This window comes from Schistocerca serialis, chromosome 1, assembly GCF_023864345.2.
Source record: "Schistocerca serialis cubense isolate TAMUIC-IGC-003099 chromosome 1, iqSchSeri2.2, whole genome shotgun sequence".
NCBI classification, from domain to species: Eukaryota; Metazoa; Arthropoda; class Insecta; order Orthoptera; family Acrididae; genus Schistocerca; species Schistocerca serialis.
In genome coordinates this window covers 495,901,985-495,925,360 of record NC_064638.1, presented here as the reverse complement: position 1 = coordinate 495,925,360, position 23,376 = coordinate 495,901,985, and the positions used below count along the sequence as shown (strand labels likewise).

Genomic DNA, 23,376 nt, shown 5'->3' with positions numbered 1-23,376 from the left:
CTCCCTACGCGATTATCAGGCCTTAGATCTCTCAAAAAAAGGCCTATAAGGCTGACAATTCCTGTCGGACGAGGATTAGCAGCATGGAGTTACGAACTTCTTCACACAGCAGGACATGATGTTTCACCAAAGGGGTATCTTCAACCTGGATCGTCGGTAGGGTGATTGCCTCAATGCTCGCGGCGATTCTGCTTGACTGGCATGTCGATTCTGGACTGCACTGCCTTTAAATCAAATATTTTGATCGCCTCTTATACATTTTGTTTATTTAGCCAGTGTACTGTGCAAATAAGGGAACTGGCTGTCCGGTGGTTGGGGAAGTGCAGTGACAAGGACGTCAGCAGCAACCGCACTTTTTTTCGCGATTCACACTGAATGGTGCACACAAAGCGGGTTGACCTGCCCTGTAGCTTTATCAGGCGCTAGCGTTTCCGAGTGCCGCCGGCTGGAGGGTCTAGTTCCGGGAGAAACGCTCACGTGACGCCGAGCAGGGCTCCAGCGCCTGAGTATAAACGCGTCTGCCTCTGCGGCCGCCGGAGACGACGAGATGGCGGCCAACGCTGGGACGCTGCTGCTGGCTTCTGCGCTCTGCCTGGCGGCTGCGACTGGGGTGCTCTCGCAGCTTTCTGACCGCTACGTAAGTCAAGAGTTAAGATAACTGCGTTGGCTTCAGCGGCCAGAGTCAGGTGCACAAAAGTTTTGTGAGTGTCGTACCGCAGCATATGTAGGAAACTGCAGTGGAGAACCCAACGTTTCGGCCACGTTTGTAGTGGCTACTGATGGGATGGACCCAGAAGAAGACCACTGTAAACGTGGCAGAAACAACATATTTTACATTATCACGTGGTACGATACTCATAAAACTTTTACGCCAAGTCAAAAGATGTTTGAAAAACCGCTAGCTTACTGTGAAACATTTACCACTGTGGACACACACGAGCCCCAAGAATGGTGTCGAAAACGGGTTGTTCAAATGTAATACAGTCAGGAATTTCTAAATGCTGACTTCTGAACTCTCGTTGGGGCCAATTGGTTTATTTCGTTATTCAAATGGTTCAAATTGCTATGAGCAGAATGGGACTTGACATCTGAGGTAATCAGTCCTCTACAACTTAGAACTACTTAAACCTAACTAACCTAAGGACATCACATACATCCATGACCGAGGCAGGATTCGAACCTGCGACGGCAGCGTCGCCCGGTTCCAGACTGAAGCGCCCAGAACCGCTCGGCCACAGCGGCCGGCATTTCGTTATTATTCTAAGAAAAAGAAAGAAACGACAACTGAAAAATCTTACAGATAATTCTTCCATTAAACACACACCAGGTCGTTATAATTAAAGTACGCAAGTCCATCTACTCACGGGCTGTAATTATCGTACAGCAGTGAAAATTAGTTGATATGTTGATGCTTTAACGTAGAACCGATTTACGTTGGAAAAGAAATTAATTCCCATTGCGGCCACCACCGCTGTACACGGTCAGTATGATGGTATGACATCAAGTCTGTCCTTCGAAAAGCCAGAAAGTGAGTGAACAATATGGCAATCGAGAAGAGAGACCGTGCACTATTACTGTAAAGTCTTATACACTAGTGATCATTAAAATTGCTACACTAAGAAGAAATGCAGATGATAAACTGATATTCATTGGACGAATATATTATACTACAGCTGACATGTGACTACATTTTTACGCAATTTAGGTGCATAGATCCTGAGAAATCAGAACCCAGAACAACCACCTCTGGCCGTAATAACGGCCTTGATACGCCTGGGCATTGAGTAAAACAGAGCTTGGGTGACGTGTACAGGTACAGCTGCCCACGCAGCTTCAACATTATACCACAGCTCATCAAGAGCAGTGACTGGCGTATAGTGACGAGCCAGTTGCTCTGCCATCATTGACCAGACGCTTTTAGTTGGTAGAGATCTGGAGAATGTACTGTCCAGGGCAGCAGTCGAACATTTTCTGTATGCAGAAAGGCACGTACAGGACCTGCAACATGCGGTCGTGCATTATCCTGCTGAAATGTAGGGTTTCGCAGGGATCGAATGAAGGGTAGAGCCACGGGTCGTAACACGTCTGAAATGTAACGTCCACTGTTCAAAGTGCCGTCAATGCTAACAAGAGGTGAGCGAGACGTGTAACCAATGCACCCCACACCATCACGCCGGGTGATACGCCAGTATGGTGATGACGAATACACGCTTCCAATGTGCGTTCACCGCGATGTCGTTAAACACAGATGCGACCATCATGATGCTGTAAACAGAACCTGGATTCATCCGAAAAAAATGGCGTTTTGCCATTCTTGCACCCAGATTCGTCGTTGAGTACACTATTGCAGGCGCTCCTGTCTTTGATGCAGCGTCAAGGGTAACCGGAGCCATGGTCTCCGAGCTGAGAGTCCATGCTGCTGCAAACGTCGTCGAACTGTTGGTGAAGATGGTTGTTGTCTTGCAAACGTCCCTATCTGTGGACTCAGGGATCGAGACGTGGGTGCACGATGCGTTACAGCCACGCGCATAAGATGTCAGTCATCTCGACTGCTAGTGATACCAGGCCGTTGGAATCCAGCACGGCGTTCCGTATTACATTCCTGAACCCATTGATTCCATATTCTGCTAACAGTCATTGGATCTCGACCAACGCGAGCAGCAATGTCGCGATACGATAAACCGTAATCGCGATATTCTACAATCCGACCTTTATCAAAGTCGGAAACGTGATTGTATGCACTTCTCCTCCTTATGCGAGGCATCACAACAACGTTTCACCAGGCTGCGCCGGTCAACTGCTGTTTGTGTATGAGAAATCGGTTGGATACTTTCCTCATGTCAGCACGTTGTAGGTGTCGCCACCGGCGCCAAACTAGTGTGAATGCTCTGAAAAGCTAATCATTTGCATATCACAGCATCTTCTTTCTGTCGGTTAAATTTCGCGTCTGTAGCACGTCACCTTCGTGGTGTAGCAATTTTAATGGCCAGTAGTGTATAAACGACAGCAATTGTTGAGTCAGAGGAGAGGCTCAATATCATTAAACGGTTTACAGTAGATAATAATGAAGTTCGAGAATACGGATGAGCTTGGTTTGACACCTGGAAGTGGAAGGCGTCCTATCACGGTGGAAGTTACTGACGAGGTTGCTACTGCTGAAACTGATTATGCAGCACGTGATCCGAGTAGTGCTAGTGGTCGTGCGGTGTCACGACAATAATCCATCCAATGTTCAACAGTATGGGAAGTTCTGCGCTCTGTTTCATACTGTACCCACATGAGATCCAGACGGTGCAGGAACTGAAACCTCAAGATCCGCAGAAACTTTCTAAATTTGCTCTTTGGTTTCTGGCACGGACTGAAGTTGATGACATATGGGCGGAAAATATTCTATGCAGTGAAGAGGCACATTTTATAGTACAGGATGCAGTGAATACACAAAATTGCCGAATTTGGGGTAGTGTTAAACCAGGCGTTATGCACGAAGAGCCATTTCCACTCTCCGTATATGACTGTGTGGTGTGGATGTACAAGCCCCTTTATTGTCTTCCTTCATTGAAGAGGATACACCCAGAGAACCTATTCGATGTTACGTGACGTCTCCACGTAATCGAGACCTCCTCGTAAAAATGTGATTCGTGCCTTGGAAGAGCACAACTGTATGGAAACTACTGTTTTTATACGAGATATAACAACACACACGTAGCTTGCTTATTAAAAGATCTTAACGCAACCTTCTAGAAACGTGTCCTCTCCAGAGGTTTTCCAGACGCATGCCGCAAGATCAGCTGATCCAAATCCATGCGACTTTTGGCTCTGGGGTTTGCAGAAGAATTTCACTAGGATCACGTTCCTTTTCTACCTGATCTGCAGACCAGTGTAGAGGAACACGTTGCTCAGATTCCACCGGACCTGCTGCGAGCAGCTGTTGATACTTCGTTTCACGGGTCTTGTCGATATCTCCGGTGCTTATATTAAAAAAATGTGTAAGTGGAGGACAACAATAAAAGCAACATTATATGTTTCTCGCTTGTTTGACCTTTCCTAGCCTCGTCCCGTTTGTAATCCACACCATGTGGAAGGATTCTGTACGTCTTTCTTGCACTCAAAGCGCCAGATTTGCACCTGGTGGCCAAACCTGGAACTAATGGTGTTTCCAGCGTAAATTGGTTCCGGATTCATGCATCAGAATTCCTACCCAGTTTCGCTGCCATACGCTAACCACAGGCCACACTGGACCACTGTGGGTAGCTGTGCTTTCATTATAACCAAACGCTTTATATTTATTTCATAGAATTTTCACGTCGCTCTCGTTGCAGGGAAGCGTGGTCAGACTGCGTTGCCACGCATTACCATTTTACTCGCACACTGAACTTGGAGGCTTAAGCGGTCCCTTGACTATCTGTAATATTGTTCAATTTATTGACGTTTGGCTGCAGCAAGCGAAGTGGTATTGCGTAAACGTTTTGTCAAATCAAAGGCGAATACAGTCACTAGTTGTTAATGTGGATCTTGGGCTGGCTTTACGCTTGCCTAAGGAAAAATGAGGAAACGTGGGTGGATGAAGGAGTCGTTGTAATACTTCTAAAATGAACCTGCATTTCGAAGTCATTTCCACTTCACAACGCGTACTTCACAACCCATCAAATAATCAGTTTAGTATACGAGATAGAGCTGAGAAATATGCACAAGGTGGTTGTAATTATACTTTCGCTACTTGAGCCTGTGTAGACTTAAAATTATTTACGGTATGGTTACCCAACCTTATAGGAATGGTGTTCAGACTGTGGGCTGCAGGAGTAGCGTTGTTAGTAATTTCAGTGCCGTGACTTACGTTAGTTGCCGATATTGGTACGGCGATGTGGGGTTGAAACACAAGCGTCAGTGTGCATTTTTGTTGCAGACATCAACATGGGTGGGGGACAAGGTGGCCAGGGCTTTGTTAGTGAAGCTGTTTTATCAAAACTACAGCAATAGTGCTGCTACTCTTCGCGAGCATCGACATATTAGGGAAATACGGAGACGTCCACTTACCTTACCGGGGTTGAAGAACATGACTGTGAAGTTCGAATGAGACGTTTCGAGCAGCAGCAGAGCAAACTGTAGTGCGGTTCCAGGTTGTCATGGATGCAGATGTTCGTCGCATTGAGCAACATTTGTAACCTGGAGCATATACATGTTATGTAGTTAACAAATGTTACTCTCTCTTGTGGAAATTAAAATGTGTTTCTTTCAATGGTTTATTCGATTTTTCTCTTTCGCACGTGCTCGCAAACGTTTTCAAAAAGTTGCATTATCCTACGGTCACTCGTTTTTCATGGGAGCTGTCTCAGGTAGTGGAAGTATAATCGTAACTATCCTGTAAACATGACGAAAGAATATACAGCCTAAGCAGCTTCAACAATCAAAATCCTGTTTTAGTGCTACCTCTGATACATTGTACTCAGGAGCCAAATAAAATGGTACACACTCCTAATATCGTGTAGGGTCCCCGTGAGCACGCAGAAGTGCCGCAACACGACGCGGCATGGACTCGGTTAATGTCTGAAGTAGTTCTGGAGGCGACGGACACCATGAATCTTGTAGGGCTGTCCACAAATGCGTAAGAGTACGAGGGGCTGGAGATCTCTTCTAAGCAGCATGTTGCAAGGCATCCCAGATATGCTCAATAATCTTCACGTCTGGGGAGTTTGGGGACCAGAAGAGGTGTTTAAACTCAGAAGATTGTTCCTGGCGCGAATCTGTAGCAATTCTGGAAGTTTAGGGTATCGCATTATCCTGCTGGAATTTCCCAAGTCCGTCAGAATGCTCGTTGGACATGAATGGACGCAGGCGATCAGATAGGAGGCATACGTACGTGTCACCTGTCAAGAGTTGTATCTAGACGTATCAGTGGTTCCATAACACCCCAACTGCACACGCCCCAAACCATTACAGAGCCTCCACCAGCTTGAATAGTCCGTTGCTGACATGCAGGGTCCATGGATTCATGAGGTTGTCTCCAGTCCGCTCGATATAAATTGAAACGAGACTCGTCCGACCAGGCAACATGTTTCCATTCACCAACAGTCCAATGTCGGTGTTGACGGACCGAGGCGAGGCGTACAGCTTTGTGTCGTGCAGTCATCATGTTTCACGATTGGGCCTTCGGCTACGAAAGCCCATATCGATGATGTTTCGTTGACTGGTTTGCACGCTGACACTTTTTCATGGCCCAGCACTGAAATCTGCAGCAATTTTGCGGAAGGATTGCACTCCTGTCACTTTGAACGATTCTCTTCAGTCGTCGTTGGTCCCGTTCCTGCAGGATCTTTTTCCGGCCGCAGCGATATCAGAGATTTGATGTTTTATCGGATTTCTGACATTCACGGTACGCTCGTGGAATGGTCGTACGGGAAGATCCTCACTTCAGCGCTACCTCGGAGATTCTGTCTCCCATCGCTCGTGCGCCGACTATAACACTCGTTCAAACTCACTTAAATCTTGACAACCTGCCATTGTAGCAGCAGTAACCGATCTAACAACTGCACCGGGCACTTTTTGTCTTATATAGGCGTTGCCGACCGCAGTGCCGTATTCTGCCTGTTTACATATCTCTGTATTTGAATATACATTCCTACACCAGTTTCTTTGGCGCTTCAGTGTAGTTACGCATCCACTGGAGACAGTGCAACAAACAGCTCTGTAGCGGTTACACGGCTAACCATAAACATATTAGGCTTGTGAACTTTCTTGGTTAGTTGCAGTACAGCGTGGAGTAGGCCTTCCACGATGTTTGGTGTGTGTGTGTGTGTGTGTGTGTGTGTGTGTGTGTGTGTGTGTGAAATGTTATGGGACTTAACTGCTAAGGTCATCAGTACCTAAGCTTACACACTACTTAACCTAAATTATCCTAAGGACGAACACACTCACCCATGCCCAAGGGTGGACTCGAACCTCCGCCGGGACCAGCCGCACAATCCATGACTGCAGCGCCTAAGACCGCTCGGCTAATCCCGCGCGGCCGATGTTTGGTAATAAGCGTTAGCTACTACGTGTGACAGAGGGGGTACAAGTTTTGTTTCTATCGAACTTCAAGCGATGAAGTACAGTGATGGTTATACTGTAAAAACACATGGAAAGCATGTCTTAAGAGTGATGTATCAGGTGCGACTCTTGAAAAGAACACTTTTCAAAGTGGGAATGAAAATGTGTGATACGGATCTCGATTGTCTCAGTATTCATAGAGGTACGCAACTCGGGTACCTCGTAAATAGCACAAGTTTAGGATATTGTTTTTCGCCCCCACCGAGCCAATCTTCTGACAAACTGCCAGGGCCTGAAGTGATATTTTTTCAATGAAAATTGGTGCCAAGAACCCCTACACGCTGAGCCGTATCGTAACATGTATCAAGCTGAAGATACACCTCAATGTGAGTAGACATCCTATAAATGAGTGAATGATGAGAATAACAACGTGGTACGTAAGTTTGCCGTTTTTTTTTTGGGCTTACGAGATCAGTATTTGCAATAGGACTGGTCGTTTTCTGAAGGAACAAGATGTGAAATGTGTTCTTCAAACACCGTATGAGATTAAGACCCTTTTAGGGTCGGTAAATGGTAGCCTTGTTTCGTCTATGGCGAGTGTCTATCAAACTCCTATAGTTGTGGCCTGTCATACTTGGGTCAATCCATTTGAGCCATGCAGTACCGCTGTACAAAGAGTAGTCGTCACATAAGCACACAACAGCCGGGAAAATCTGCAATTGTCTTTGTACAATCATGACACGGAATGCAGCAATCCACAGATGCTGGCACACACTTCCATTTACAGAGATAATGTAATTGTAGTACCTGTTGAGAGTAATCGAGCAAAATGGTTCAAATGGCTCTGAGCACTATGCGACTTAACTTCTGAGGTCATCAGTCGCCTAGAACTTAGAACTAATTAAACCTAACTAACCTAAGGACATCACACACATCCATGCCCGAGGCAGGATTCGAACCTGCGACCGTAGCGGTCACGCGGTTCCAGACTGAAGCGCCTTTAACCGCACGGCCACACCGGCCGGCAGTAATCGAGCAAGTGACCCTACAAACAGAGACACAGAGTATGTGCTTGAAATCCTGATCTCTGCAGTGGGACATAGTCAATGCTAACTGCTCACATCTTGTTGGTTAATGTTTCGCTATAAGTAACGTCTGTAGTTAGACAGCTCTGGTTGTGTGATCGCGCTGGTTGCTTAAGATGTGTGCTGTCTTTCTTCATTCGCCGCAGTTTGGTTTTAAAATCCGTGAAACTTGTCCATCGAAGGTTTATTTTACAATCCACAGCGTCGCATTTGTGCCTAGAAAGCAACGGGAGTTTACTTCTACAAGAATTCGCTGCATTTACGTAAGTTACTTGAACTTTCCAAACGCCAGCAGAAGCTCAAGTCTCAGAATAAAATAGTTGTGAGTGTAGGTTGCTTAGATGTCGACATCATGAAAGCAAAAAAACAATATATTGTCAAGTTGGAAGTAATTAGAACAATGATAAGAATAAAATAATCAGAAAGTGTTAAAACATCAAAGTCTAGATGATTCTTTTTCATACAGGAATCTTGATTTGTTTCGTTCCAGATTACGGGTCACAGCAACTTCAATGAATCGATGGCTACCTGTAACAAGACGTATCCGATTTCAATAGGTAAGCTTATGTATTATGAAGTGTAGTAACATATAAATTTGACCTATTTACTGCGATTGCATTATTTCGCTCATCGATTGCCACTGTTCCTTAGAGGTAATTACAGCTCATTGGAAGCAGCGCGCACCATATTTCTGACGGACGTGGAAACACCCAGAACGACATGTCAGGTTTTTGTTTCGATACCGTGCAAGGAAATTATCTACTTCAGAGGGAACTCCCCTCAGTGGACGCTGGAGGCCTTTTCCTTATTTTCTTCATATTGTATGACAGTAGCCGTGGTTTCGATGTTAAACCGCTGATTACGTCTGTATGGTGAGATCTTTTTCGATCATATCTTCGCTTCCAACATATATTTCTTCAACGTTTAATAGTATACGGTGGAAAAAAAAAATGAGACCGCTGCAGAAAGTTTTCATACCTTTTATAGCTTCTGGTGCATTACTAATTGGCAAAGGTGCTTGACCCAGTGGAATTACACAATCCGATGCTTGTAGTTGTTTCAACGCCGTGATAGAGTAACACCGACAGTATAACATCGTCCATGTATTCAGTTCTAACCCAGCTTCTTCCTTCTCTTCATCAACTGCAGTGCCACCATCTTTTGTAATACCGTTTACTCGATGCAGTCGTAAACTCCCAGCTTCTTTTTATTGTTCGCCTTTATAACATGCCGTGCTTTCCCAGGATAGTTTTTATCACAGTATGGCCAAAATAGCCCACCATTAGTGTCATCTTCCTGCTTTCAGAGCAAATTTTTGATTTAATCTACTCTAACCCTAGCGCATAACTGATGCTGGCTATACATGAAGTCAACAGCAGGCGTCATCCACTATGACATTCTCTGGGATAAATGCTCTTAACGTCGATTCATTGGGATCCATGTTTATTACTGGGAGTGATGATTACAAGAACGATGGAGTTTTGGAAATGGCACATTGTTAACCTACTAATGTTATAGATTTTCCACATTTTGCTACAAACCTCCCAGCATTTTTAATGTCATCTGAATTTTCATTTCTAACCTGGGGGTATTATTGTGAAGGAAGACTTGACGTTAATGCTCCGTTATCATTGAAATCATCAGCAGTAGTTCAGTTGGGAATACGAGGGCGTGCAGGAAAGTAATCCCGCCGAATTTTTTATATGAATACTTTTAAACCTTTTTAAATAAAACAAAGTTTATTAATATTATACATTTTATTCTTCATGTCTACCTAGTTATTTCTCGACATAGTCACCCTGGCAGCGAAAAGATTCCCCCCAAGGAGAGACCAGTCTGTTGGTACCATCACTGAAGAATTTTTGACTTTGAGGACCGAGCAACAATCTCACCTCTGCTTGCACCGCTTCAACGTTATCAGAGTGAAGTCTGGAAAAGATGAAAATCGAATGGGACCAAGACGGGACTGTATAGAGGATTATCGACGACAGTGAACGCAAGGCGACAGATTGATGAAGATGTCGCAGCGGTCGTGTATGGTCTCCCACTGCCATACTGAAGCAGAGGTTGCTCCATGTGCGAACGAACTCGTCGAATTCGAAACTCGATTGCAACACGCCGTGTCTCACGCACCGACATAGTTACGTTATGCACTGTCACCTTACAAGCCCTCTAGAGGCAGAGGGCTGCAAACATATGTACATGAAGTACAAAGATGTACAATACTAATAAAATTTGTTTCATTTTCAAAGATTTAAAGAGTTTTCACATAGAAAATCCGGAGGTATTACTTTTCAGCACACCCTGGTAATTTGGGCAGAATGTGGTCATGGTCTTCTTAAAGGATCTACACCGATATTTGTCTTAACTGATTTAGGGAGACAACAAAGTACACTACTGGTCATTAAAATTCCTACACCACGAAGATGACGTGCTACAGACGCGAAATTTAACAGACAGAAAGAACATGCTGTGATATGCAAATGATTAGCTTTTCAGAGCATTCACAAAAGGTTGGCGCCGGTGGCGACACCTACAACGTGCTGACATGAGGAAAGTTTCCAACCGATTTCTCATACACAAACAGCAGTTGACCGGCGTTGCCTGGTGAAACGTTGTTGTGATGCCTCATGTAAGGAAGAGAAGTGCGTACCATCACGTTTCCGACTTTGATAAAGATCGGATTGCAGCCTATTGCGATTGCGGTTTATCGTATCGTGACATTGTTGCCCGCGTTGGTCGAGATCCAATGAATTTTAGCAGAATATGGAATCGGTGGGTTCAGGAGGGTAATGCGGAACGCCGTATCACTAGCAGTCGAGATGACAGACATCTTATTCGTATGGCTGTAACGGATTGTGCAGCCACGTCTCGATCACTGAGTCAACAGATGGGGACGTTTAGAAGACGACAACCATCTGCCCGAACAGTTCGACGACGTTTGCAGCAGCACGGACTATCAGCTTGGAGAGCATGGCTGCGGTTACCCTTGACGCTGTATCACAGACAGGAGCGCCTGCGATGGTGTACTCAACGACGAAGCTGGGTGCACGAATGGCATAATGTCATTTTTTCGGATGAATCCAGGTTCTGTTTAGAGCATCATGATGGTCGCATCCGTGTTTGGCGATATCGCGGTGAACGGACATTGGAAGCGTGTATTCGTCATAGCCATAGTGGCGTATCACCTGGCGTGATGGTATGGGGTGCCATTGGTTACACGTCTCGTTCACCTCTTGTTCGCATTGACGGCACTTTGAACAGTAAACGTTATATTTCAGATGTGTTACGACCCGTTGCTCTACCCTTCATTCGATCCCTGCGAAACCCTACATTTCAGCAGGATAATGCACGACAACATGTTGCAGGTCCTGTACGGGCCTTTCTGAATACAGAAAATGTTCGTCTGCTGCCCTGGTCAGCACATTGTCCAGATCTCTCACCAACTAAAAACGTCTGGTCAATGGTGGCCGAGCAACTGGCTCGTCACAATACGCCAGTCACTGCTCTTGATGAGCTGTGGTATAATGTTGAAGCTGCGTGGGCAGCTGTACCTGTACACGTCACCCAAGCTCTGTTTTACTCAATGCCCAGGCGTATCAAGGCCGTTATTACGGCCAGAGGTGGTTGTTCTGGGTACTGATTTCCCAGGATCTATGCACCCAAATTGCGTGAAAATGTAATCACATGTCAGTTCTAGTATAATATATATGTCCAATGAATACCCGTTATCATCTGCATTTCTTCTTGGTTTAGCAATTTTAATGAGCAGTAGTGTACTAAGGTAACAGGATTCGATATTCGGTCGAGTGGTTAGTACCTGTTGAAACAGAATCAGGACCATTTGAATCTTTACTACTAAAACGGTAGCTATTAAGTGTATATTGAAAGGTGGCTACACTGTGCCACTGCGCCAGAGAGTGCGCCAAAGAGTACTATTAAGCCGCCTCCACAGTGCGTGTTAAGAGCTCATGGCAGTCTGTGGTTGTCGAGAGTTCATGGCAGTCAGTGCTTGTTAGGAGATCGGAGAGGACAGTGTGTGTTGGGAGTTCGTAGCAGGCACTGCTTGTCGTGAAATCGGAAGGATATGTTGTAGTAAAAAGTGTTGTTCCTTGTTTTATGCAGTTATTTGATGGGAGAGATAGCAGATGTTATTGTAATGAGTGCATTTCGTCAATATATATGAAGGTAAAATTTATAATGTTCCTTTATTAGTTGTGTATCTGAAATAATGTGTCACTACAGGTTCAGTCAACAAAGCATCTGGCTCGTGTTCTTGTATTAGAGTGAATTTTGGTTTTCTTGCGTAATTATAGTTTTTCTAAATTTCTTTTGTCACGTCGGTATAATTGGTATTTAAGAATTCTTGTCTTGTTTGAGAAGAACCGTGCCAGATGTGGACGTTGAGTCACACTCCCACATACAGAACAGTTACTTTTGTGCTTATTGGTTTTGTTGGTTTTTTAGTTGCTGGGGACTTAATTAATTAACTGTGTTTACTGAAATTTTCTTACATTGTTCTCTGCAGTCAGATAGCGTAACAATTCTAGTCAGGGCCAACCGATTACGAGACTTACGTAATCGGACAGACAGCTACTAAAATCATTTTCAATTATATATATTTAAATAAGCCCCCATGCACGTGGCGACCGCTGCTTCGGATCGTCCCTTGGAATCTTCTGATTGTGAAAATTGTAGACTGTAGTATTGTTGCAGTAATTTGTAGTATAGTAATTGTAGTCTGTTTTGCATGTGTAGATTTGGTAATTGGCATTCTTCTAATGATATTTTTCAAAATTTAAATTTTATTGCCTTGTATACGCGTTTGACAATCTTGTGCAATTATTTCAATTGTTCGATTGATCGTGTTTGAGGGAGACATTGCGTGTGAATAGTATTGTTGGAGATAAGGGGTCATTGTGTGTGATTTTCGTACAGTGACGAATCTTTCGTATATTTTGTAAATGATTACGCGATCGATGAAAAAAGTAAAAATGATGAATAGTGAGTATAACGAAATTGTTGACATGGCGAACTCGCCAACAGAGGAAGACAGTATGGTGGATAATGGAGTTGAAAACAATGTGATAAGTCGGGAAAATAGTCCGGAACCATTTCAAAATTTTTCTCAATCAGAAAATTCACAGAATACGAGATCAACGATAGAAGATTCTGAAATAGTATCGAACACAGATAGCTTTACAGCTATGACGAAGGAAACTGGTTTTGCGGGAAATGTTAGGGGCGAAAATAATTTTGAAACAGTTACCATGGGGCAGTTGATGAGTGCTATATTAAAAATGGAAACACGGTTTGTATCTGAATTAAAAACAGTGGGATCAAGAATAGGAACAATGGCAACAGAGATGGGAACTTTGCGATCTGAAATTAGAACTGAGATGGAAGCAATGACAACACGGTTATGCTCACGAATAGGGACATGTTTCAAAAATACGAATGACGAATCAAATAATGAAATTAGAGAAGAAGTACAACCGATTTTGAAGGCTCACAATAATAGCTTAATTTCAACAGAAATTAGACAAGAGGAACAGGACAGAGAACAGGAAGAAAAAGATCGCGTGATAGTACAGAAATTTTCAGAGTTAAATTTACAATGTGCACATGATAAGGAAGAAATACTTGAGAGAATCGAGGAGTCCGTATCAAATGACAGATTAAATAACATAACACAACAATATGAACAGTTAACTACTAAATGTGACAATACCGAAACCCGAGTCGCGACACTTACAGAAGACGTAAATAAACAGAAAGAACAATTAAGTGACTCATCAGAAAGAGTTGAAGAGATCTCAGATAAATTGACAAGTGTTAGTTTAGCAGAAGGGTTTGAAGAAAATAGTTTGTTTCATTTACGGAATGCAACAAGAGAGCGCCAGGCGCGTGAATTTAACAATAGTCGTCGTTGTGACTTGGACAGACGCGGTAGGTCCTTGTCGACACGAGGCGAAAACTTTGACTATAAACACTTCTTAACTGTTCTGAAATTTAAGATCTTCCGCAATTCTAAGAATGAGATACATCCATGTGCATGGTCAGGTCAATTTGCGTACACACTTCCGCCAGATGTGCCACAAAGTCACAAACTTGAAATTATGTGCAGCTATTAAAGTCCTCAGGGGATTCACTACTCTAAGTGAATATGTGCCGTAGCGAGCATAGGGCCCCGAGCTGTAGTGGTGCTATTTCTCTTTTAGTTTTCTGTACCGCTGCCTACTCTTTTACTATTCTTTGCATCTGTCAAACCAACTCCTCGACTATCAATCTATCTAGTGAGTAAGTAAATGATAACCTGATATGACTAATTGTGCCTAAAAGTGATTTCGTAAATTACCATTTGGACTTATTGTACCTTCAGCAGCATTCATTCGTAGCTTAAATGAAATTTTACCTGTTTATCTTCGTGACAATATTACTTCATATGTTGACGACATTATTATTGCTAAACATTCTTGGAGTGAGCACAACAAAATTTTGGATTCATTGTTACGTATCTTTGCAAGAGTTGGCATTACAGTGAACTTAGAAAAATCTGAATTTGGTCGTTCTCAGGCGAAATTTCTCGGTCACATTATTTCTACAGAAAATATTCTTCCGGATCCAGAAAAATTAGACGCTATTCGTAATTATGCTGTTCCTACTACAAAACGTGAGGTTCGTAGTTTCCAAAATTTTTGTGGAATGATATACTTTTAAAAAAAATTTTTGTGGAATGACATACTTTGGAGAACTAACAGCTACATGTAAACATGCGGAGAGTACAAGGATACCGCGCTGTGTTTTGGCGGCGGCACATACTCAAAGCAACAGTCAAGTCTGCGCGCCGCACAAGGCAGTCGTTGACCGCGAACAATTGCTTCCTACGTCACGCGCCTACAGCTGATCGAGTGCTCGGTGCGAATGCACTGACAGCCGTAAACAAATACACAGTTTAATTTCTCCGACTAAATTCAGTATAAAGCTATAGTGACTTGATGAATTCTGTTATTAACATTCAGTATTTTTCAGGATACGGTTCTATAAAATATTTAAGAACTTCAGGTAAACTCTGTGTGTCTCCGACGTTAAGAGGACTTGCTATCGAGAAATTTTCAGGAAGAATGTAATTTCGATGAAGAAACTAATAAACTAAAAAAGGGTAACTATTAATTGAGTTTATTTTTCAGGTAACATATTTCCACATAGGTACGTACTTTAGACGTAATTTGCTGCTCGCGATTACGTGATTCATACTTTGTGCTAATTTCATGTTCTATGGATTTACTTGTGAAGCGACGTGCTTGTATACATTTACTGATTTTGACAATTATTGATTAATGAACTGGGTTGACTTGTATATATTATGCATCGCTTGGCTACTATGCTTTTTCACTGATGTCATATTTTTTTTAATTATGTGCCTGCTGTGCTTATTTATTTAAATTGTAATGGTAACCTGATTTATTGTGCTGATGTGTTTAGGTATGTAAGTTATACTTTGTGATTTATCTGCTTGCGCCTCCATGTTTACTTGCTAAGATGACATATGAACATTTATTTGCTTATGCTGATATGATGCTAATGACCTGTTTATTACGTAAGATATATGTTTGCTGCTTTTTGTATGGATTACATATTTACACATTTCTGTTTTGTTGCCATAACTGCTCTTTAATTTGGTATATAGAAATGCTGATATACTGTGTACAAACATAGAGTTTAGGTCACACTGTGGTATTAATTATAGATTGTTCGCTTGGCAGAGCCTCGTTGTAAGAATTATGCTGCATACATTTGTTGACATTCTGTTCTCTACTGGTATATTTACTCGCTATTGCAAGTTTTGCTTACGCTCAGTGCCTTATATTTTTAAGATAAAAAAATTAACTGCTATCATTCGACGAACGACATTAGTACAAGAAAGTCATAGAAGTCACATGAGCTGAGGTTTTATGGAAGCTGTATAACTTTATGCTAATAGGAAGGAAGCTAACGACATGACATACCAATACTAGGTTTAGACCATTAACAGTTATTACACTGCATTTTTCGTGAGCAATTGAAATAGGAAGTGACACTTGACACAAAAAATACTCCACATGTTTGCTTCTGCTATAATTCTTGAAGTGGTGTACATACTGTGAAATATTATGATCATTCACACTCCGTAATCGTACTTAATTACTGAGAGTTATTCGAACTAAGTCTGTTAGAGGTCAGGTATGCATTTCTTTTATTTAATGATGGACAAGGAACTAAAATGTATCTTATAATTTATAATGAGTAGAAGATTTGGTCAGATGGATTACACAGAGGTTGTGTGTGGACACTGTGTCTTCGAATTGTATGGGATGCTGAATTGAGGTTTGCATTAGGATTTTATCTGTACTTGTTCGAGGAGACTGACTAGAGGAAAGAGTTGTTATGGAAGTGAAATGATATTGGTGCTGAGGTTTATATTTATCGACGTATTATTATAGGTATTGAGAGTATATGAAGTTGTTTGTGGACAAGAGGTAAGGTAAATGATGTTGATGATAAGAGTTATATGTATCGACGTATTGAAGAAGTATTAGTGACGTATTGAGATTATGTGATGCTGATGATTATCGAAGTTTTGGTGTATAAGAGGTAAAGTAAGTGAGGAGCATATTTTTTTTGGTTGGTCTTATGGAACAAGGAGGATGAAGAGAGCAGACTAGAACACTAAAATAGAAGGAAGATGGTCTATACACACACTTTGTTAAATAACTAAGCAGTATATACTTTTTTTTGGAGAGAGGAAGTAATTGCATATCTTGGCTCACTGACAGTTGTTCAACAACAGTACATTTTGATCTGGCTTGGCAAACATTGGTCTTGACATGATGACTATGACGTTGACTTAACTATTATTGACTGTTATACATTGCTGCCAGTACTACTTGATACACATGATGAACATCAGATTTAGACAGAATTTCAGTTACACAATTAACACTATTCAATTACACAGTAGTATTTAATGTGGATGAGAGATGCGTGAGTGTGTTTTGTGTGTTTTCCTTTCCTAATCCTACCCACCTATCTCCTAAATATTATTTTATTTGTTTGTAGTGGCTTGCACTGACACCCATGAATATTATAGGTTTACTGGTATTTGTGTATTGTAATAGTTAATAGGATAATTATCTGATATCATTTGTGTGTTTGTTGTGATTTGTATGTTACTGTAAAAGCATCTGTATGTGCATTCAAACTATTGTTCATGCCTGAACTGTCTGATTAGTGAAGATAAATATTCTGAACTGTTACCTGCACTTTTCAACATGATGTGTGACATTTGGTCGTGTTTAATTTCTGCTGATGAACAGAGTGATCAGTGCTAATGAATTTGATGGAACTGCTTCTACTGAAAAGATGTCCCCTGTTGCTGTGTGCACCTGATCAACATTGCTGATGCCACTAATGGACTGTTTTTACTGAAATGGTGTCACTTGTTGGTGTTTGCACCTACTCAACATTGCTGGATGCAACTGATGAACTGTTTTTACTGAAATGAAGTCACTGGTTGCTGTCTGCACCTACTCAACATTGCTGGGTGCCTCTGATGGACTGCTTCTACTGAAATGGTGTCACTTGTTGCTGTCTGCACCTGCTCAACATTGCTGGGTGCAACTGATGGACTACTCCTACTGAAATGGTGTCACTTGTTGGTGTCTGCACCTGCACTCAACATTGCTGGGTGCAACTGATGGACTACTCCTACTGAAATGGTGTCACTTGTTGGTGTCTGCACCTGCACTCAACATTGCTGGGTGCAACTGATGAACTGTTTCTACTGAAATGAAGTCACTTGTTGGTGTCTGCACCTACTCAACATTGCTGGGTGCAACTGATGAACTGTTTTTACTGAAATGAAGTCATTTGTTGCTGTCTGCACCTACTCAACATTGCTGGGTGCCTCTGATGGACTGCTTCTACTGAAATGATGTCACTTGTTGGTGTCTGCACCTGCTCTCAACTTTACTGGGTGCCACTGATGAACTGCTTCTACTGAATTAATGTGACTTGTTGTTGTGTGTACCTCTTGAACTTTACTGGGGCCACTGATGGTCTGCTTCTACTGAATTAATGTGACTTGTTGCCGGGTGTACCTGCTAAACTTTATTGGGTGCAACTGATGGACTGCTTCTACGGAAAACATGTAACCTGTTGGTGTCTTTTTTTGTATAAACTAATCATTGAAAACATTTTATGTGAACATTTGTATAAACTGATTTTTTTTTGTATATTGTGTAAACTATTATGTAAAGCCAAATGCATGAAAAGAAGTTGTATTGCTTACTGTATTTCATATATTAGGTTAGTAAAAGGTCAGTGCAAAGCCAAAATTTTTAACTAATTATGTGATATTTAGGTATTAATATTATCTTTATTTTTGTCTGTATTTTTGTGGACGAATTTGGTGGTATTTTCACCACCAATGCTGGCAAAAATACCATCAAATTCTGGCCTGTGGAGGAGGGGCATATGAAAGGTGGCTACACTGTGCCACTGCGCCAGAGAGTGCGCCAAAGAGTACTATTAAGCCGCCTCCACAGTGCGTGTTAAGAGCTCATGGCAGTCTGTGGTTGTCGAGAGTTCATGGCAGTCAGTGCTTGTTAGGAGATCGGAGAGGACAGTGTGTGTTGGGAGTTCGTAGCAGGCACTGCTTGTCGTGAAATCGGAAGGATATGTTGTAGTAAAAAGTGTTGTTCCTTGTTTTATGCAGTTATTTGATGGGAGAGATAGCAGATGTTATTGTAATGAGTGCATTTCGTCAATATATATGAAGGTAAAATTTATAATGTTCCTTTATTAGTTGTGTATCTGAAATAATGTGTCACTACAGGTTCAGTCAACAAAGCATCTGGCTCGTGTTCTTGTATTAGAGTGAATTTTGGTTTTCTTGCGTAATTATAGTTTTTCTAAATTTCTTTTGTCACGTCGGTATAATTGGTATTTAAGAATTCTTGTCTTGTTTGAGAAGAACCGTGCCAGATGTGGACGTTGAGTCACACTCCCACATACAGAACAGTTACTTTTGTGCTTATTGGTTTTGTTGGTTTTTTAGTTGCTGGGGACTTAATTAATTAACTGTGTTTACTGAAATTTTCTTACATTGTTCTCTGCAGTCAGATAGCGTAACAATTCTAGTCAGGGCCAACCGATTACGAGACTTACGTAATCGGACAGACAGTTACAAAAGTATTTTCAATTACATAAATTTAAATAAGCCCCCATGCAATATGACTGGTGATTCTAGTATTTAGTGCTGTATTCTGCTGCCCATGGTGAAATCGGGAAAAGTAAGATGTAAAGCTGGTACTAGCATGTACCGAAATTCTCTCTAACAGCGCCAGGGGATTGTCCGACGCAAAAATCATCGTTACCGGCATGCAGCGTGTAATAGATTTGAATGTATCCGTTGACAATGGTAATCTTTCTAGTTACCGGTTGCTCACGATCGGTTTAATTCTTAAGTGACACAAGCCGCCGCTTGGGCGCCAAGTCGAGAGGGGCGCTAGGGTGTATCACAGAAGCGAAAACTGACACGGGTGGTGTACAAGGGAAAATGGGGGAGGGGGCAAAAAATGACAAGTCACTTGAGTGGAAAAAATTTTTCGGGGAAGGGGGCAAAAAAGGTAAGTCACTCTAGTGGAAAAATGTTTTCGATCCAGGCTTGTAGGTGCTGGGGTTCACCATGGATTCACCCCTTGGCTTCCAAATACTGTGAATTCGAATCTTGTAACGTGAGGTCGAATGCGAACGTTATTATCCTATGCTTCTTCACCTTACGTTTGTCGAAATTATGTCATCAGCACTCTACTTACAGTAGAGTGCTGATAATCACTCTACTTACAGTTTTCCTGACAGCAAGAGACATCTACATAGTGTACATCTAGATGAATTCTCTGTAGTTCACACTTCAGAGCATGGCAGAGGGTTCTTCGCACCAGCTTCAGACTATTTCTCTGCCTTCCCACTCTACAGTAGCCCGTGACAAAAATTAACACTTAAATCTTTCTGTACGAGCTTTGATTTCTCTAATTTTATTACGTTGGTCATTTCTTCTTGTGTAGGTTGACGACAATAAAATATTTTTACATTCAGGTGAGAAAGCTGGCAACTGACATTTCGTGAGAAGATCTCGTCGGAACCAAAAACGGCTTTGTTTTAACGATTGCCAGCCAGACCGGCTTATCCTGTCCGTGGTACTCTCTCCTCTATTTCGCGATAATACAAAATGAGCTGCCGTTCCTTGAATTTTTTCGATGTCCTCCGTCAGTTCTACGTGGTAAATACCTCATTCGGCACAGCAATACTCTAGCAGAAGACGAACAAGCGTAGCGTAGGCAGTCTCTTTAGCAGACCTGTTCATCTTGAAGTGTTTTGCCAATAAAACGGAGTCTTTGATTTTCCTTCCCCTCAATGTTATGTACGCGATCGCTCCAACTTTAATTGTTCATAATTATAATTCGTAGCTATTTAGTCGATCTGACAGCTTTAAATTTGTGTGATTTGTCTTGTAACTGAATTTTAATGGTTTTCTTTTTGTGCATATTTGGATGACCCAGTATATTTCCTTACAGAGGGACGATGGTCACTTTGCGTATAATTCAGATATCGGGTGTAAGTCATTTTGCAATTTTTTTTTATCTTCTGATGACAAGACAACGGAGACTGCCAATCTTTTGCCTGCCTCTCTTTGTGTACATGAGAAAATATGAACTTGTCGATAATTTACTCGGATACTGCTGTAATCTGTGCTTCGATCTACTGGTAGAAATGTTGTTTAACTATCGGAGTACAGTAATCCGATTCCATTACTGTATGTAATGGTACTCCCGTTTCGTTCGAACAATCTTCAGTTTTTTCTGCTCAATCAGGATGATAGGCTTTCATGTAATTAAGGGACCATCTGTAGGAAACATCATATCATTCTTATGTTACTCTGATTTCTTTTACTCTCTGAGGATGTGCTAAATGCTAACTGACCTATTCGTATTCTAGCTAGCGTTTCTGACTTAATCGGTGACAGTCTCTCTACACTATTGAATGATTGTCACGGGTATTTCAACTTCGTACGATATACAAGATCCTTCTTAAATCTCATCTTTTAAACAAGACATAACACCGATTATATACATTCCCTTGGTCATTTAGAAATTTTTCAGACTGGCTAAAATGGTAGTGGACAAACTACACTGTTTTATTGCTCATCAGCACAAATTTTAAATAATATTCTGATCTCTGAAACACATTAAATGAAATTATGATGAAATACACGTACATATTGCAATTCCGTACAAGGACTCATCTTGGAAGATACTTTTGTTATATTTCTATATCATTGTTAATATTTCGATTGTTCTTTCTTTAAAATATTGTTTTTAAATTTGTTTCAGCAATTCTGATTCTACGTATGATGAACAATGGCACATTACCGGATGAAACAAATGAGAACGCCCGGGTGAGTAAAGTTGTTTGCTACACAGTTTCATTTAAGATAAAAATAAATGGATTCTCTTGACTAACAGAGGGGAAATTTTTATTCCAGTGCTTTATAGAATGCATGGAACGTCAGAAGGGAACGGTAAGTAGTTTTTTCAGTTTTAAATCTCCCTATAATAAAGTAAGAAAGTGAGAAATGTGGCTGGTCCCCTTCCTTCCCTCAAGAAAGGGTTTTGTGCGAAAGGCTGATCAGGAGAATGAAGAGAATGATAGAACATGTGTTTAGAGGTCAGGAAATAACTTCTGTGGTACTAGATGGAGCAACAGAGGGCATGAGCTTTAGGGGAAGATATAGGTTGGAACACACCCAACAAACAACTGAAGTCACTGGGTGCAACTGTTTCTTTTAGATGAAGATGTTAGCCCAGAGGAGGAAATCTTGGCATGCCACGTCAAAACGTCAGACCAGTCATAAACGTGATGAAAAAAAGTGTGTTCCTCAGGTGGTATATGTAAGCCACACACGATTTTAGCCTATGAGGTGATATGTTTATTTTAAAAGTGGGCCGATGCCTATGTTAGAGCAACAGTTCTACTCCACAAAGAAGAGAGATCTTAGATCTCTCTCCACACCAGCAAAAATGCTGTTGTAGAAGTTGTGACTCCAGTAAGTACAAGTATGAATGAGAAAGTACAGGTTTAGGTATATTGACAATGTAAAAATAATTAAAATTATGTACCTTCATATCGTCTCTGATTTAGAAAATTTATCGTGGTATGATGCCTACATGTGTGGCAAGGAATCAAAGAGTTCCTGAATGCGTTTCTGGGGAATATAACATCATATGGGCTCTGGACATTAGAAAACGACTCAGTGACATGTTTGTCACCAGTCCACACTGAACCAGACGGAGCCGAACCTACGTGGCGGGAAGCTCAACACCTGCTGATTTAATTCAACATACAGCCGGACTGCAGAAAAAGCTGTATGTTCCGTTACGAAGATGCGTCCAAGACGTCGACCATCAAATGGTATAATCACGGTGCTTAGTCTCGTACCTGTCTGTCGCTGGGTAAGACCCAGTTGTGTTCACTTGACGCACACATGCATAACTTTCGTAGCAGAACGCCATCTGAGAGCCTAAATGTTATGCTACGACAAACCTGTTTCCCAGAGACGAGTCACAATGCTCAATTCCCGTCCTACCACATGCTAATAACGCATTCTTTTGCGTCGACCAGATGTAGTGGCATTTATGTCCGTGTGTGTAGCACATTTAATGTTGTCTTTACATTACTGTAGTCATAAATTAACCTACAGCATTAAATTTAAGAGTTCCTGTGATTACGCCCTTCAGTGCAGTAAAGGAGTTGCCCAACAGAAAGTTCTGTAACTTAACTGCATTACCTGCATGAAGTTTAATGTGGTCTCATAGAATGCTGAGTGGATATATATCTCACACCTGTTTGAATAAGTCGTAACCTCCTTAGGTCTTATAGAACTTGTTTTGATCATAGAGTTAAATTCATGGTTTTCACTTTTTTGTGAAAACAAAAATATTGGTAATGACATTGAACACAAACATATATGCAGACAGTCAATTATCACCCCCCCCCCCCCCACACACACACATATACGGTATTAGACTGTGTTTGCTATACAGGGTGGTCCATTGATCGTGACAGGGCCAAATATCTCACGAAATAAGCATCAAACGAAGGAACTACAAAGGACGAAACTTGTCTAGCTTGAAGGGGGAAACCAGATGGCGCTATGGTTGGCCCG

The 23,376-nt window shown here is 41.8% G+C and overlaps 1 protein-coding gene across 1 annotated transcript in view; it reads left to right on the top strand.

Annotated features, from left to right (window-relative positions):
- The first annotated feature begins 540 nt into the window (after nt 1-540).
- The window catches only part of LOC126457760 (uncharacterized), a 31,194-nt gene continuing 8,358 nt past the window's right edge, over nt 541-23,376 (top strand). Inside the window, exons 1-4 of the mRNA XM_050094325.1 lie at nt 541-637; nt 8,602-8,668; nt 21,545-21,609; nt 21,697-21,732. Coding sequence (XP_049950282.1) covers nt 548-637; nt 8,602-8,668; nt 21,545-21,609; nt 21,697-21,732 — 258 coding nt within the window. The 5' untranslated portion in view covers nt 541-547. The remainder of the gene's footprint in view (nt 638-8,601; nt 8,669-21,544; nt 21,610-21,696; nt 21,733-23,376) is intronic.